The sequence below is a fragment of the Momordica charantia genome (assembly GCF_013281855.1).
Source record: "Momordica charantia cultivar OHB3-1 chromosome 8 unlocalized genomic scaffold, Mcharantia_2.0 BLBB01000008.1, whole genome shotgun sequence".
Lineage (NCBI taxonomy): Eukaryota > Viridiplantae > Streptophyta > Magnoliopsida > Cucurbitales > Cucurbitaceae > Momordica > Momordica charantia.
The window spans coordinates 8,769,286-8,783,644 of NW_028275166.1; the positions used below are offsets into that span (position 1 = coordinate 8,769,286).

The 14,359-nt window shown below is 44.4% G+C and overlaps 2 protein-coding genes across 2 annotated transcripts; one reads left to right on the forward strand and one right to left on the reverse strand.

Moving 5' to 3' along the window:
• Positions 1-7,381: 7,381 nt before the first annotated feature.
• LOC148209473 (uncharacterized) lies at positions 7,382-8,113 on the reverse strand. The gene is made up of 2 exons (XM_088128014.1): positions 7,760-8,113; positions 7,382-7,672 (listed from the first exon to the last, which is right to left on the reverse strand). The coding sequence occupies exons 1-2, from the start codon at positions 8,111-8,113 to the stop codon at positions 7,382-7,384; spliced, it is 645 nt and encodes a 214-aa protein (XP_087984140.1).
• A 4,784-nt stretch (positions 8,114-12,897) lies between these two features.
• LOC111016876 (putative pectinesterase/pectinesterase inhibitor 39) lies at positions 12,898-14,138 on the forward strand. Its single transcript, XM_022292431.2, has 2 exons — positions 12,898-13,307; positions 13,406-14,138. Exons 1-2 carry the CDS (start codon positions 12,974-12,976, stop codon positions 14,089-14,091), a joined length of 1,020 nt encoding a protein of 339 aa, XP_022148123.1. The 5' UTR covers positions 12,898-12,973; the 3' UTR covers positions 14,092-14,138.
• The last annotated feature ends 221 nt before the right edge of the window (positions 14,139-14,359 follow it).

Here is a 14,359-nt window from a genome sequence, read left to right on the forward strand (position 1 = left end):
AAAAACATCTTTCATATTATTGATTACTTTGACATTAACCTTGTTCTAAAATTTAGAGCTCGACTGATATTGACGGTAGTATTTAATAATATAGACTATATTAGAATAGAGTACATCCATTTTTTTTTTTAAAAAATCCAGCAATCATGATCTTTACCCATAGATCATGCCATACAATCGTGTTCTAAAATCAAATGTTGTAGCAATGTATTTTAAAAATAATTACACCAAATCATAGGTACAAATTACTACAAAAATAGACAACATCGACAAAAAAAAAAAAAAAAAATCGAACGGAACCAGATCGGAAATCGATTTCATCAATTTTTCTGTTCGGTGTTCGATTCATAATAATAGTAATTTAGTTCATTTCGTTTCGGTAAGGTTCTGTCCGAGTTTTTTATTATTCTTATTTTTCAAATTTTTGTTTGGCCCTAGAATCGAACAAATTGTAAAAGTCCTTCATTTATTAGATACCTTTTAAAGTTTAGAAAATTACACAATTTTTATAATAGGCTATTCCATCAATTTCTAAAATAGCCCAAAATTATATTCTTTACTTATGCATAATTAATCAATTGTTACACCAAATTGAAACAGTACTCAAGAGTCATTGGTATCTACTTATTCCTTTGGGATGGCAGAAAATTAATTAATTACCAAATAATTTTTGTGTCAGGAGATTAGCAGTTTAATTCTTTTGGTAGTATACTTCTTGGAATCTAAAATTTAGATAATCTTTTGGATTAAATATTTGTAAATTTTGATTGAAAGTAAATAGCTCATGTATATATTAATTGGCCACAAAAAGCAAAATAATAAAAAAAAGAACTCATTATAACATAACAAGAAATTAATCCATTTGCTCTATTTTATTGTTGGTTAAAATTTCAAGTTTATTTTGAAAAAGAAATTTAAAATTACTATTTATTACAATTATATTTCATTTTTCTTAAATTAATAAATCCATTTCTTACCTGATTTAGCATAAAAAATACGTATTTGATCTTCTTCTTCAAATTCAATAATGACGCTTCCTTTTCCTGCCTTCTCACAGTCATATCTTAAAGCATAAAACTAGACTAGCTTAGGCAAGTAGGGACGTGGCAGCTATTTGAACATAAATCAGTAAATTCATCATCAATTTCACCAAAAATAAAATATCTCTATTATTAGGATAAAGATGTGAAAATTTGCCATATAATGTATATGTGTGTTCTTTTTCCTCCATATTAGAGAAATTAAATTACCTTATTTAAAATAATATTCTTTGACATCATCATCATGATTCGAATCTGCCCAACTAGTACACATTTATATTTCTCAATTCTGATTAAGAGTTGTAAGTACGTTTTCAAAGTTGTATTAAGGGTTTCAAAATCTCTTGTGAGTGACTCTAGACCTTTTAAAAGGTCATTAATTAGAAATTAGATTATTCATATATAACTCTTAAGAAAATTAATGGGAAATCAAGTTATTGATATATTATTCTTATGCGTGTGATATATATTTGATTTTTTTTTTTAAGTAAAACATGTGGATGTGAGAATTTCAACTCACGAATTCTTGGTCGAAAATAGATGTCTCAACCAATTAGCTATATGCTCAAGTTGGCAATAAATATTTGATTATGCCTTACTTAAACTTTTCTTTTAATACTTAATTACTTTCACTTATGACCTAAGATTAAACTATAGCGGGACAATATAATTTAATGTAATAAAATGTATAACTAATATAACCTCGAACTAATTTTATAATTAATCCCAATATAATGTATGCTTATACCATGGAGACCACTTATTAAGAATATCATGTCTACTGTCTAGCTACCAATATTTAAATGATTTTTTCATAGTCGTCATTATTAAAGCCAAATATAGTATATATACTAAAATGCATGGGAGAGAGGGTTTATTTTTAAGTAAAAAGAAGTGGGAAAGGAATTTCACAGAGAAGAGAAGGAAGAACCTTAAAAACAAGGATTCGGGGGATAAGTTTGCATCATGAAATTATTACTTTTCACACCTTTATTTAGTAAAATTTCCAAATAAAATGGAAAATTTGTTTCATTCGCAGTTATGAATGGTAAAAATTAATTTACTGCTCTCGACTTTTAGGTCATTTGTGTTGGTGGTTTTAAGTCGTTTTCCAATGGATTACTTGTGTTGCTCTAATCTTCTTCTAGCACATATAATTAGCAATAAAGAAACCTCCCTATTATTGTCTATTAATAAATTATTAATAAATTATTCCATATATTTTTAAAGTGACCCAAAATAATTATTTTCTCATTTACTAATTAATCAATTGCTACAATCAATTAAAATTAGAACTTGTTTATGCAGGAATCTGCACAACGGTTCTTCACGAATCAAGCTCGAACCCGGCCTTCGGTTCCGACCTGAACACTAGAGTGGACCTGCACAAGAGGGTAAGCACTCCGACGCTCAAGTCAGTATAGATCGGACTCCTTATTTAGTTCGAGGTGAGATTCGATACCTGAGCGTGAAATGAACTACTCTATTTATAGGTAGTGGATCCGACAGTACACACGACCGGCGGTTACATGTCTTTTTCTCATATCGGGCCTGTCGGGTTCCGAGCAGGTCGGACCCTAACCAGGTCGAACTTTGGTGCCCGCACTTAGTCTTTTACAGCGGGCCAACTTGGTCTCCTCGGCAGGGCCGAGGTGGACCTAAGCAATCCTTTTTATCTAATTTCTTCAAACACGAATAATGGTCATCCACGTGTCCCGAGTGTGTTTACCCCCAAACATCGGCCCCCTCTCTGTCAGGTTCGATATCGACCTGGCAGAGAAGTTTATTCGAATCTATTTTGGACACGTGGCGACTTTCCATTTGTAGAGGGAATATGACCGTTGCGGAATACGTTTCGACCTGCCAGGTTGTCGGAGTACTCAAGCGTTTCGCCGTCGCGTATCCTAAGAAGATCCCAACCGCTCGTTGATTACACGTGTACGACGCAGAGGTTTTTCCGATCAGCTATAAATAGTCCCGAAACTTCAGGTCAAACCTTACGTTTCCTGAATTTCTGGAGTTCGATCTGAAACCAGCTCGAACCCTTTCTCTAGGTCAGTCATTTCTTCCTTCTCTTACTCTTCTTTCAAATATGGTAGTTTTCTTGTCTTCCCCCTCTAGTAGCGATAGCTTGGGAAGTTTAGGTCGGACGATAACAAGTTCGCCCCCCAAACAAACTGACTCTGAGGAGGTTTTAGCTCGTAGGCTAGAGTCCGAGCTTGAAGAAATAGAGAATTTTAGGTTCTCAGATGATGGAGAGGATAGTGACACCTCTACCTCGGGCCAGGGTCTGGAGTACCCTTCTAGGATGCCCGAGCATTATCTTGGACCCCTTCGTAGGGGGTTTAGCATTCCGAATCACATTCTCCTTAGGATTCCGGAGGAAGGGGAAAGAGCTGACAATCCCCCAGAGGGATGGGTCACTCTTTATCTTAAGATGTTTGAGTACGGCCTCAGGCTTCCCCTTCATCCTTTTGCCCAGGAGTTCTTAAACCAAACTGGACTGGCTCCTGCTCAAGTGGCCCCCAATGGGTGGGGTGTCATTTTTGCTTTAGCCATTCTTTTTTGGCTGCGAGCTCGGGATGAGGATGAGGCCGAGCTGCTAAGTGTTGATCAGCTCCTTGGGTGTTTTGAGGCTAAGAGGATAGCCAAAAAACCAGGTCGATACTATATATGCGCGAGGAAAGGCGCAGGTGGCATAGGCAAGGGGCCGACCTCCATCAAGGGATGGGTAGGAAAGTGGTTCTTTGCCTCGGGAGAGTGGCTGGCAAAGGACGAGTCAGGTCGTCCTTTCTTTGACGTGCCTGCTAGGTTTGGGAACCTAGGTATGGAGTCTTTCCTGTTTTCTTTTTCTTTTTTATTTCTTAATATTCACACCTAACTCGAACTTTTTTTTTTTGTTTACTTTGTGCAGTATCGATCAAGCCGATTCCCGAGCTTGGTCAAGCCACCTTCGACACCCTCAAGTATTACAAGGAGAACTTCCCCAAGGGAAGAAAGATCGGAACCTTGGTCACCGACAAGCTTCTCCTGAAATCGGGGCTTCTTGACTACAACCCCTTGGTTCGACCAATCGAAGCTTCAAGGCCAAACTCCGAGCTCGGTAGGTCGCGTTCGATCTCGATCTCAATTTTGCCTTTCCTTTGATCTCTAACTTTATGCTTATTTATTTTGCAGCAATGGTGTGCGGATTCACTGGAAGTGTGAAGCGCAAGTCCAAGGGCCGTGCTCACACCCTCAAGACCGTGGTGAGCACTGAACCAGTGATGCCTACGGTCCCACGGACTGAGGCTCAGGATCACTCTAGGCCATCCTTTGCAGTTCCCACCCCCGTGATCGAACTGGACTTGTCTCGGAGTCGATCTGAGGAGAAGCGTCCAAGGGAGGAGTCCGAGGCGCTTGATGTATCTCCCCTGAACGAGGTGAGGGGAGAGTCTCCTTTGAGGAGAAGAAGAAAGAAGAAGAAGACCTCCTCCTTCTAGGAGGCTGAGGCTCGTGGGACTCTGCCCGCGAGCCATGTTGACCTGGTGGATGACCCCGCAGCTCGGATGGGGGAACATCCGATGTGCGAATGCGGTTTAGGATGGAACCGTCAAGCTCCGGAGTGAAGGACCAGGTGTCCCGCATCTCGGCCACGTGCTTGGACCGCTGCCTAAGGAGAGCATCCAAGTTCGTGAGTGATCCTGGGTCCGTACTGCAGAGGACCATTGACAACGCTACCGAGGTAAGATCTGCTTTGCATCACTTTTTATTATTATCTTTTCTTTTCTCGATTCACAGCTTGATCTAACCATTGCGCTCCTTGACTTTCGCAGGTGTTTGTCGCTTCCATTCATTCAGCTCTTATGGTCAAGGCTGTGCTGGATGGAAGGGAGGCTTTGGCAGCAAAGGAGAGGGAGAACTCCTCTGCTGCCTTAGAGGCTGCCACCATGCTGAAGGGCGAGCTGCTAAAGGCCCAAGGCGAGGTGGGTATCTTAAGGGCCGAGGTGGATGACAAGGCCGAGCTTTTGAAGAAGGAAGGTGAAAAGCACAAGGCCCACCTCCGAGCAGCCCATACGATTACCAAGGGGCTGGAGAAGGAGAAATTCCAACTCTTGAAGGAGAAAGACGATCTCGCTCAGGTTCTTGAGGAGAAGAATGCCTCAATAGGGCGCCTCAGAGCCGAGCTTAGAGACCTGAAGGAGCGCCTAACCGATGGATCTCTGCTAGAAGAGGCGTTCAGGCAACACCCGGACTTCGATGGGTTTGCCAAGGATTTCAGCGACGCCGGCTTCAAGTTCCTGATGAAGGGCATTGCTGCCGACATGCCCCACCTTCAGATCGATCTCAGCGATCTCAAGAAGAAATATTCTGAGAAGTGGGCTTCTGGGCGTAATGGGACTCTTGGCCCCCAACCGCTGGTGGACAAGTACGTCAGGGAGCTGGACTCTGACTACTCCGACGTGGAAGAATGGGTCGCTCCTAGCCAAGAGCCCAATGAGATCGGCACGGCGCAAGAAGAGGTTCCTTCCCAGCAGAACGGATCTCAGGAGGTTAACCTTCTAGGCTCCCAGGGCTGTCCTCCCACCTCGGAAGTAGCTGAGGCTCTCTTTCCTTCTATCTTTATATATATTTTTTCTTGTAAGTTTTTGGGCAGAGCTGCAAGGTATATAAGCCTTGGCTCTCCCCTTTTGATTAATGAAATTTCCAATTCTCCATTTCCATTTGCTCTTCTGCTACATCTTCTTTTAGGCTTTTATTCTTGCTTTTGCAAGTTGGAACTTATAAATGAATAAACTCATCTCGCACCTCTGACTTAAAGGATCGCAACTCTTTTCACATCATACCTCTTACTCAAGGTTCGAATTTGAGAGTCTCTTTTATTAATCTTTAATAATTCTCCTCGAACTTGGAAGTCCGAAAGAACATTAGGCCATTGGAACTTTCTACATCACACCTTTAACTTGAGCGTTCAAAGGATTAAATAATACTTACTTCGTTCAAAGGGTTGAATTTTGTGTCCATAGTTAATACTCACATCGCACCTCGAACCCGTAGGTTTAGAGGATTGAATTTCTTGAACCTTTAACATCGCACCTTTAACTTAAGCGTTCAAAGGATTGAATTTTGGATCGTAGCTGATTTTGACATCGCACCTCGAACCCGTGGGTTCTGAGGTTGCCGATTTTAAGCCTTGCGGGAGTCTGTGGCCCCCATTTAATTTCTAATCGAACTTGGAGTTATGAAATTAAATAACCCCATTTATTGAAAGTTCCGCCCCTTGAAAATTTTTACAAGCCCATTTTGGGACTATTTTGACATCTCAGGGGTAATAGCGCTTCAAGTGCTCTGCGTTCCATGGATGCGCGAACACTCTTCCCTGCAGGTCGGCCAGCATATAAGTTCCAGGTCGGACTATACCTTTTACTTCGAATGGTCCCTCCCAACTTGGGTCAAGGGTGCCGACATGACTCTGAATTTTCCTTAAGACCAAATGTCCGACTTGGAAACTTCGAGGTCGCACTCGGGCATTGTAATGCTTAGCCATTCTGTTCTGATACTCTGCTAAGCGCATCTGAGCCATTTCCCTTTTCCCTTCCAATAAGTCCAGGTTAAGAAGTAACTCTTCCTCGTTCCTCGTTGGCTCGTACTGCTCTACCCTGTCTGTTGGTATGCCGATCTCAACTGGTACAACAGCTTCGGAACCAAAGGCTAGCGAGAACGGAGTTTCGGCAGTTGACTCCCTTGGGGTGGTTCGATATGACCACAGAACTTCAGGTAGCTCCTCGGCCCATCTTCCCTTTCTGGAGTCCAACCTTAGCTTGAGCCCTCGCTTTATGATCTTGTTTACTGCTTCAACTTGTCCGTTCGCTTTTGGATGCGCAGGGGACGAACTGAGGTGGCTTATACCAAGTTTTCTGCAAAAGTCCTTGAACTTTGCATTGTCAAATTGTCTTCCGTTGTCCGTCACAATAGCATTGGGTATGCCAAAGCGGCACACAATGTTTGTCCATACGAACGACGTGACTCTGGACTCTGTGATGTGGGATAGTGCCTCGGCTTCAGCCCACTTAGTGAAGTAGTCCACAGCGACAACGGCGAACTTTGTTTGTCCTTTGCCCTGAGGTAAAGGACCTATGATGTCCACCCCCCATTGCGCAAATGGCCATGGGGCCGAGATGGGGGTGAGCAGTTCGGGAGGTTGATGGATAATGTTTACGAAACGCTGGCAGTTGTCGCAAGCTCTCACAAACTGCTTTGCATCCTGCTCAACACTGGGCCAATAGTACCCTTGTCGAACCACCTTGGCCGACAACGACCTGGCGCCAGAGTGGTTTCCACACACCCTTTCATGAACTTCCCTAAGAATGTAAAGGCCTTCTTCGGGAGTCACACAACTTGAGAAGAGGCAGGGAGAAGCCACGTTGGTACAACCTTCCTTCTCGGAGTATGAACCGAGCTGCTCTTCGTGCCATCTTCTTTTGCTCCTTCGGATCTTGCGGTGGGTTTCCTTCGATGAACTCCACGATTGGGTCCATCCAAGTGGGTGATGGAGCATCAACCTCCATTACATCTGGCTCCAAGACTGAAGGGGTGTCCAAGATTTCAACCGGGACCGACCTAGCCAGGTCGGTCTCATATGCTGATGCCAACTTGGCTAAGGCGTCTGCGTTAGAATTCTCAGATCTTGGAACTTGACTTACCTCGTAAGTCCCGAACTGGGCGAGGTGCGATCTGACCTTGCTCAAATACTTTTCCATCCGGGGGTCCTTCGCTTGGTACTCCTCCTTGATTTGATTTACAATTAGCAGGGAGTCACTAAAAACTTTAACGTGATTGGCCCCCAGTCCTTTGGCAACGCGCAGGCCTGCTAGGAGTGCTTCATACTCGGCCTCATTATTTGACGTCCGAAAGTTGAATCGTAGAGCATACTCGAATCGTTCACCTCCTGGTGCGAGCAAGAGGATTCCTGCCCCGCACCCCCTCTCGTTAGAAGATCCATCAACGAAGATCCTCCACGGGAGGTCGGATTTGACCGACTGAGGTGGTGGATTGAGCTCTGCGATAAAATCGGCCACTGCTTGTCCTTTCATCGCAGTTCTGGGCTCGAACTGGATGTCGTACTCGCTCAATTCCAATGCCCACTTCATCAGACGCCCTGATGGTTTAGGCTTAAGGAAGATATTTTTCAGGGGTAAGTTTGTAAATACTACGACCGTGTGCGCTTGGAAGTACGGCCTAAGTCTTCGGGCCGAGGTGACTAAAGCAAGGGCCAGCTTCTCCATTTGGGGATATCTGGTCTCGGCCTCAGTCATGGACTTACTGGTGTAATAAACAGGGCTTTGACTCGCACCCTCCTGCTTGATCAGTGCCGAGCTGACGGCGCTAGCAGATACTGTCATATACAAATAGAGTTTTTCCCCTGGTAGTGGCTTTGCGAGTAGAGGTGCCGAGCAGAGATAGTCTTTTAACCGTCCCAGCGCTTGTTCACATTCTTCCGTCCATTCAAACGGTCCCTTCTTCCAAAGAACTTTGAAGAACGGAAGACATTTGTCTGTCGATCTTGACACGAACCTATTCAAGGCTGCGATCCTGCCATTGAGGCACTGAAGCTGCTTTAGAGTCTTGGGTGCCTCCATCTCGAGCACGGCTTTATCTTCTCTGGGTTAGCCTCAATCCCACGGTTATTTACCATAAAACCAAGGAATTTTCCCGAGGAGACTCCGAAGGCGCACTTGGTCGGATTGAGCTTCATTTGGTACTTGCGTAGCACTCCAAAGGCTTCGGTCAGATCGGAAAGATGCGACTTTGACTGCTTGCTCTTGACAAGCATGTCGTCCACATACACTTCCATATTCCGACCGATTTGCTTGGCGAACATTTTGTTCACCATCCTTTGGTAGGTCGCACCCGCATTCTTTAGGCCAAAAGGCATCACCTTGTAGCAGTACAGACCTTGGTCTGTTATGCACGCGGTGTGATCTTGGTCTGGCAAATGCATTTTAATTTGATTGTATCCGGAGTAGGCATCCATGAAGGTGAGTAACTCGTGTCCGGCTGTTGCGTCCACGAGCTGGTCGATCCTTGGAAGGGGAAAGCAATCTTTTGGGCATGCCTTATTTAGATTTGTAAAGTCCACGCACATCCTCCACTTCCCGTTGGATTTTTTAACTAATACACGTTAGAGAGCCACTCAGGATACATAATTTCTCGTATATATTCAGCTTTCAAGAGTTTGTTTACTTCCTCAACAATTACATCACTTCTCTCTTTATTTACAGGTCTTCTTTTTTGCTTTACAGGTCGGGATGATGGGTCTATGTCGAGGCGATGCACCATGATCTTCGGGTCGATACCAGGCATGTCCTCGTGAGACCATGCGAAGACGTCCGAGTTAGACCTGAGGAAGTTGATCAATTCTTCCCTGTCAGTGGCCCCTAGCTTGGTTCCTATGCTTACTTGCTTTTCGGGGCTAAGTAAAGGAACAAGCTCGAGCTCTTCTGTTGGCGGGGAGAACTGCCTTTTGCTTTCCTTTGGTAGGTCGGCCTCTGACTCCTGCAGCTTGCCACGATTAGTTTGTTCTTCAAGGGTGCATACCGCCGACCCCTTGAGTGCGGATGCATAACACTCCCGTGAGGTTTTTTGCTCACCTCGGACCGTGCCCACCCCATTCGGGGTTGAATACTTCAAGACTTGATGCAGTGTGGATGGGACGACCCGGAATGAATGGATGATGGGTCTCCCGAAGATGGCATTGTAGTCCGACTTGCCGTCGATTACCACAAACTCGGCCATCTGCGTTACTTGGGTAGCATCTTGTGCGATAGTTACCGGTAGGTCAATGCACCCTTCTGGGGAGACCGATTCTCCAGAGAATCCAACCAAAGGTGTTGGACTCTTCTTCAATTGTGACCTGGTCCATCCCAATGCTAGATATGTTGGGAGGGACAAGATGTTGGCAGATGCGCCTCCATCGACCAACACTCTCCGGACCAGGACGTGATCAATTAGGGGGTAATCACCAGTGCATCGTTGTGAGGCAAGTGGACCCCCTCCAGGTCGGCGTCGCCAAAAGTGATGGAGCAAGTGGGCTTCTGCTCCATGATGATGCACACTTCGCGCCTGGCCTCCCTAGCTAGCTCCTTTCTCTTGTTTCCGGACTGGCCCCCGCTCGGACCTCCGAAAATTTTATTGATAACCGCCGGCCGGTCTTCTCGTCGAGGCGGCGTTCTTGAACGCTTCCTCTCTTTATTTTTTTCGACCGAGTTAGACCTCGGTTTGCCCACGAATTTTTTGAAGTAGCCGTCTTGAATGAGGTCTTCAATCTAGCGCTTCAACTCCCAGTAACTTGTCGTATTGTGGCTGTGATCGGGATGAAAACGACAATACTTATCTTTGTTGCGTTTTTCTGGGTCTCCTCGGAGCTTCTCAGGTCGCTTGAGGAGTTTTTCCATCCCGCTTTCCTCGATGTTCGTGAGTATCTCGGAGATGGGGATGGTGGTTGGAGTGTACCGTTCATAAGGTCGGCTCCGGGTAGGGCCGCTCTCCGTCCTACGATACTATGTTCTGCTACTGGAGGAGGATAGTCCCTTTTCTTTGGACCTGACATCAGTCTTCCTTTTCTCCTGGCTTAGTTTTTTCTGATCGACCTGCTTTTCAGGTCGGCCAGTCTTGGTTCGGAGGAGCTCTTGCCCATCAATGACTTTTTTCGCCTTTTGCAATACTTCGGCGAAGGTGGCTGGAGCCTCCTCTCCAAGTTTTATGGTTAAGGTTTCATCGGCCAGGCCTGTGAGGAAGTAGCACATGGCCGAATCATCGGAGCAGTGCACGACCTTTAGCTGCTCCTCCTGGAACCTTGTGACATATTCTCTCAGCGTCTCTCCTTCCCTCTGCCTGATGGTGGCAAGGTGAGTCGCTGTCTTTCTGTCATAATGCCGAGAGGAGAACTGACTGATGAATTCCTTCCTTAGTTGGGAGTAGGTCGAGATCGACCTGGCCGGCAATCTTCGTTACCACAGGCGCGCGCTGCCGGTAAGTGCGATCTGGAAAGCGCAGCATTTGATCGCATCTGTCGCCGCTTGAAAGTCCATGAGGCCCTTGAAGACCTCAACATAGTCTTTAGGGTCCTTAGACCCGTCATACGGCTTCATGGCGGGAGTCTTGAACTTCGGAGGGATTGGAGCCTCCAGGATGTCCGCGGTGAATGGCGATTCTCCCAAGTCGCCATCGTCGAACGAACAGTCTTTCTTCTCGCACCTGGCCTTAAGCGCCTCGACCTGCTCATCGAACTTGTGCTTCATCAGGTCGAACTCTTCCCTAGTGATCACAGCTTCTGGTGCTAGAGGCTTGTATTTTGATTGAGCCTTTAGGTTCGAGTTGGAGAATTCTCGGGAGTAGGAAGGAGAGCCTTCCGGCTCCCGAGATGCTCTCTTCTTCTTTTCAGTGAGATGTTTTCTCAGATCGTTATCCCACAAGCTGTAATCCACTCCTCCATCGTTGGGAATGGGCTCGCGATCGCCAGGTTGGATAGATGGAGCTCCCTTTTCTCCGGGTGCGCCCGGAGCTATAGAGGGAGACGTAGTTCGGTTAGCACGCGTTGCCTCGGCATAGATTTCTTCCATTGTGCGCAATCGATGGCGCATATCATCCAACTCGCGCTGGAGAGTAGACAGAGCTTCGGGGTCTGCTTCCTGATTGGCCCTTTGGGAGGCCTTTCTCGACATCCCTCCTCGGCCTCTGTTGGCTTTTGAGGGTTTCAGGTGAGCAGGTGGTAGCTCTTGATTCGCATAGCGGGCAGATCTGCGCGGCAGATCTCCCTCTTGCCCTGCTCGGACCTGGTCTCGCCTATTCTTGCACCGAGGTCTCGCTGAGGGCCATTGTCAGCGTTCGCACCCCTCTGTTCTGTCGTATTGGCAGAGTTTGCTGGATGCACCATCCTTGCATGTATTTTTTTTTTAGATCGGGATGACTTAGGATGTCTTTCCCACAGACGGCGCCAAATGTTTATGCAGGAATCTGCACAACGGTTCTTCACGAATCAAGCTCGAACCCGGCCTCTGGTTCCAACCTGAACACTAGAGTGGACCTGCACAAGAGGGTAAGCACTCCGACGCTCAAGTCAGTATAGATCAGACTCCTTATTTAGTTCGAGGTGAGATTCGATACCTGAGCGTGAAATGAACTACTCTATTTATAGGTAGTGGATCCGACAGTACACACGACCGGCGGTTACATGTCTTTTTCTCATATCGGGCTTGTCGGGTTCCGAGCAGGTCGGACCCTAACCAGGTCGAACTTTGGTGCCCGCACTTAGTCTTTTACAGCGGGCCAACTTGGTCTCCTCGGCGGGGCCGAGATGGACCTAAGCAATCCTTTTTATCTAATTTCTTCAAACACGAATAATGGTCCTCCACGTGTCCCGGGTGTGTTTACCCCCAAACAGAACTCAATGAAACTATAATATATGCAAAAGTGATATAATCTATAACGCGAATTAATTATCCAATAATTTTTGTGTTAGCTTATTAATGGTTTGGTTTAAGTTTTTAGTAGTCTATTTCTTTGGAATCTAAATTTACATAATCTGTTAGATTAAATAATCGTAAAATTTGATTAAAACTAAATAAGTTAGTTACAGACTAATTAAACTAGAGGGATCAATCCATTTGATCCATTATGACGTACATTTGTTAAAATTTCAAGTTAATTTCGAAAAGTAAATCGAAAATTACTACAGTTATATTCTTATTAATAACCCCACTTTTATTTAAAAGTAAAAAAAAAAACCCCCACTTTTGAGTGTTTACGCGGTATTCATTATATATAAATATGGCAGTCCTCAACCTCATAGTTCAAGTTCAAAACTAGTACGGTATCTCACAGCTTTATTCGTTCTTCTTCTTCAAAATCAATCCTTAGCTTTTTTCTTCTTCTCTGCGCTCTCAAAGTCGATAATGGCAGTCCAAGCTCTGAGTTATTTCATGTGGTTAGTTTTTCTCCTTCTCCACTCTGTGGAGTTCTCCCACTGTTTGATCACTTTTAATGCAACTGTGTCGTTGGACGGTAGCGGAGATTACGTCCATATTAGCGATGCTATAGCTGCAGCGCCCAACAACGGTTCAATCAGATTTTATATTCATGTCAAACCTGGGATTTATAAAGAACACATTGAAGTTCCAGAGCTGAAAACATTTATTTCGTTGATCGGAGATGATGCATCTACGACTGTCATTGTGGACGATCGAAGCAATCATGCGGGGTTCTCGACTACTTCCTCTGCCACATTCAGTAACTATCTTAACTTCTTGATCTATTTTACATTCTGCTTAAATTATGTGAGTGTATGAGTTTTAGTTTCAATTTGTGTGGACATTTTTATTTTGTAGCTGTGAAGGCTAAACATTTTGTGGCCCAATTTCTGACGTTTCAAAACTCTGCCGGACCGGAAAATGGACAAGCCGTGGCAGTTCTAAGTGAAGCTAATTATACAGCGTATTATAAGTGTGTCTTTATGGGTTATCAAGACACACTTTATGTGAGAGGAGCCTTCCAATTATTCAAGGAGTGCGACGTATATGGAAGCATCGATTTCATCTTTGGAGATGGGCTCGCCATATTTCAAGACTGTAATGTATATGCACGAATATTGGGCACTACTATCACCGCACAGTCCAAATCCTACAAAGATCAACGCAGTGGCTTTACATTTCAAAATTGCAACGTAACGGTGTCACCAGAGATACAGTCAATCAAGGATCAAGTGACGGTGTCTCTTGGACGACCGTGGAGGAACTACTCCACGGTTATTTTCATGGAGTCTTTCTTAGATGATATAGTTGAACCAGGAGGATGGTCGGAATGGCCACGGACACCAGTGTATTTGTTGTTTTATGCTGAATACAACAACAGCGGTTCGGGAGCTGACACTTCTCAGCGGGTGAAATGGCCCGGCTATCACGTATTGCATAATGAAGATGAAGCCTCAAGATTCACCGTTGAAATTTTTATTGATGGACTTGAGTGGCTATCAGAAACTGGTATACCTTTTAGACGTGGTCTATATGCAGCTTAATTATGCTCGCGTAGTTATAAATAAATTTAAAGTAGAATTTGAGCATTTGAAATTCTAATTATAATGTACTTTGTTGCATTTGAGTATTAATTAATATTATCCTTCTATTACAATGGAACCGATAGAAACCAATCAATTTAGAAAAAGAAATTAAAGGCAATTGACTAAAAATAAGAGAAAATAGGTAACAAAATTAAAAAGGAACGAGGCCACGAAACTTTAACCTACATGAATAAATCGATCAAGAACTTTGTAACAATTTAGTTGG

Excerpts from the sequence above, each read along its gene's own strand:
- LOC111016876 (XM_022292431.2), top strand. The coding sequence starts at position 12,974 with ATGGCAGTCCAAGCTCTGAGTTATTTCATGTGGTTAGTTTTTCTCCTT. Across the intron at positions 13,308-13,405 it reads TACTTCCTCTGCCACATTCA|CTGTGAAGGCTAAACATTTT; the intron begins GTAACTATCTTA and ends TTTATTTTGTAG.
- LOC148209473 (XM_088128014.1), bottom strand. The coding sequence starts at position 8,113 with ATGAAAGGACAAGCAGTGGCCGATTTTATCGCAGAGCTCAATCCACCA. Across the intron at positions 7,673-7,759 it reads TGGAAAAGTATTTGAGCAAG|TTGGCATCAGCATATGAGAC; the intron begins GTCAGATCGCAC and ends GCCTTAGCCAAG.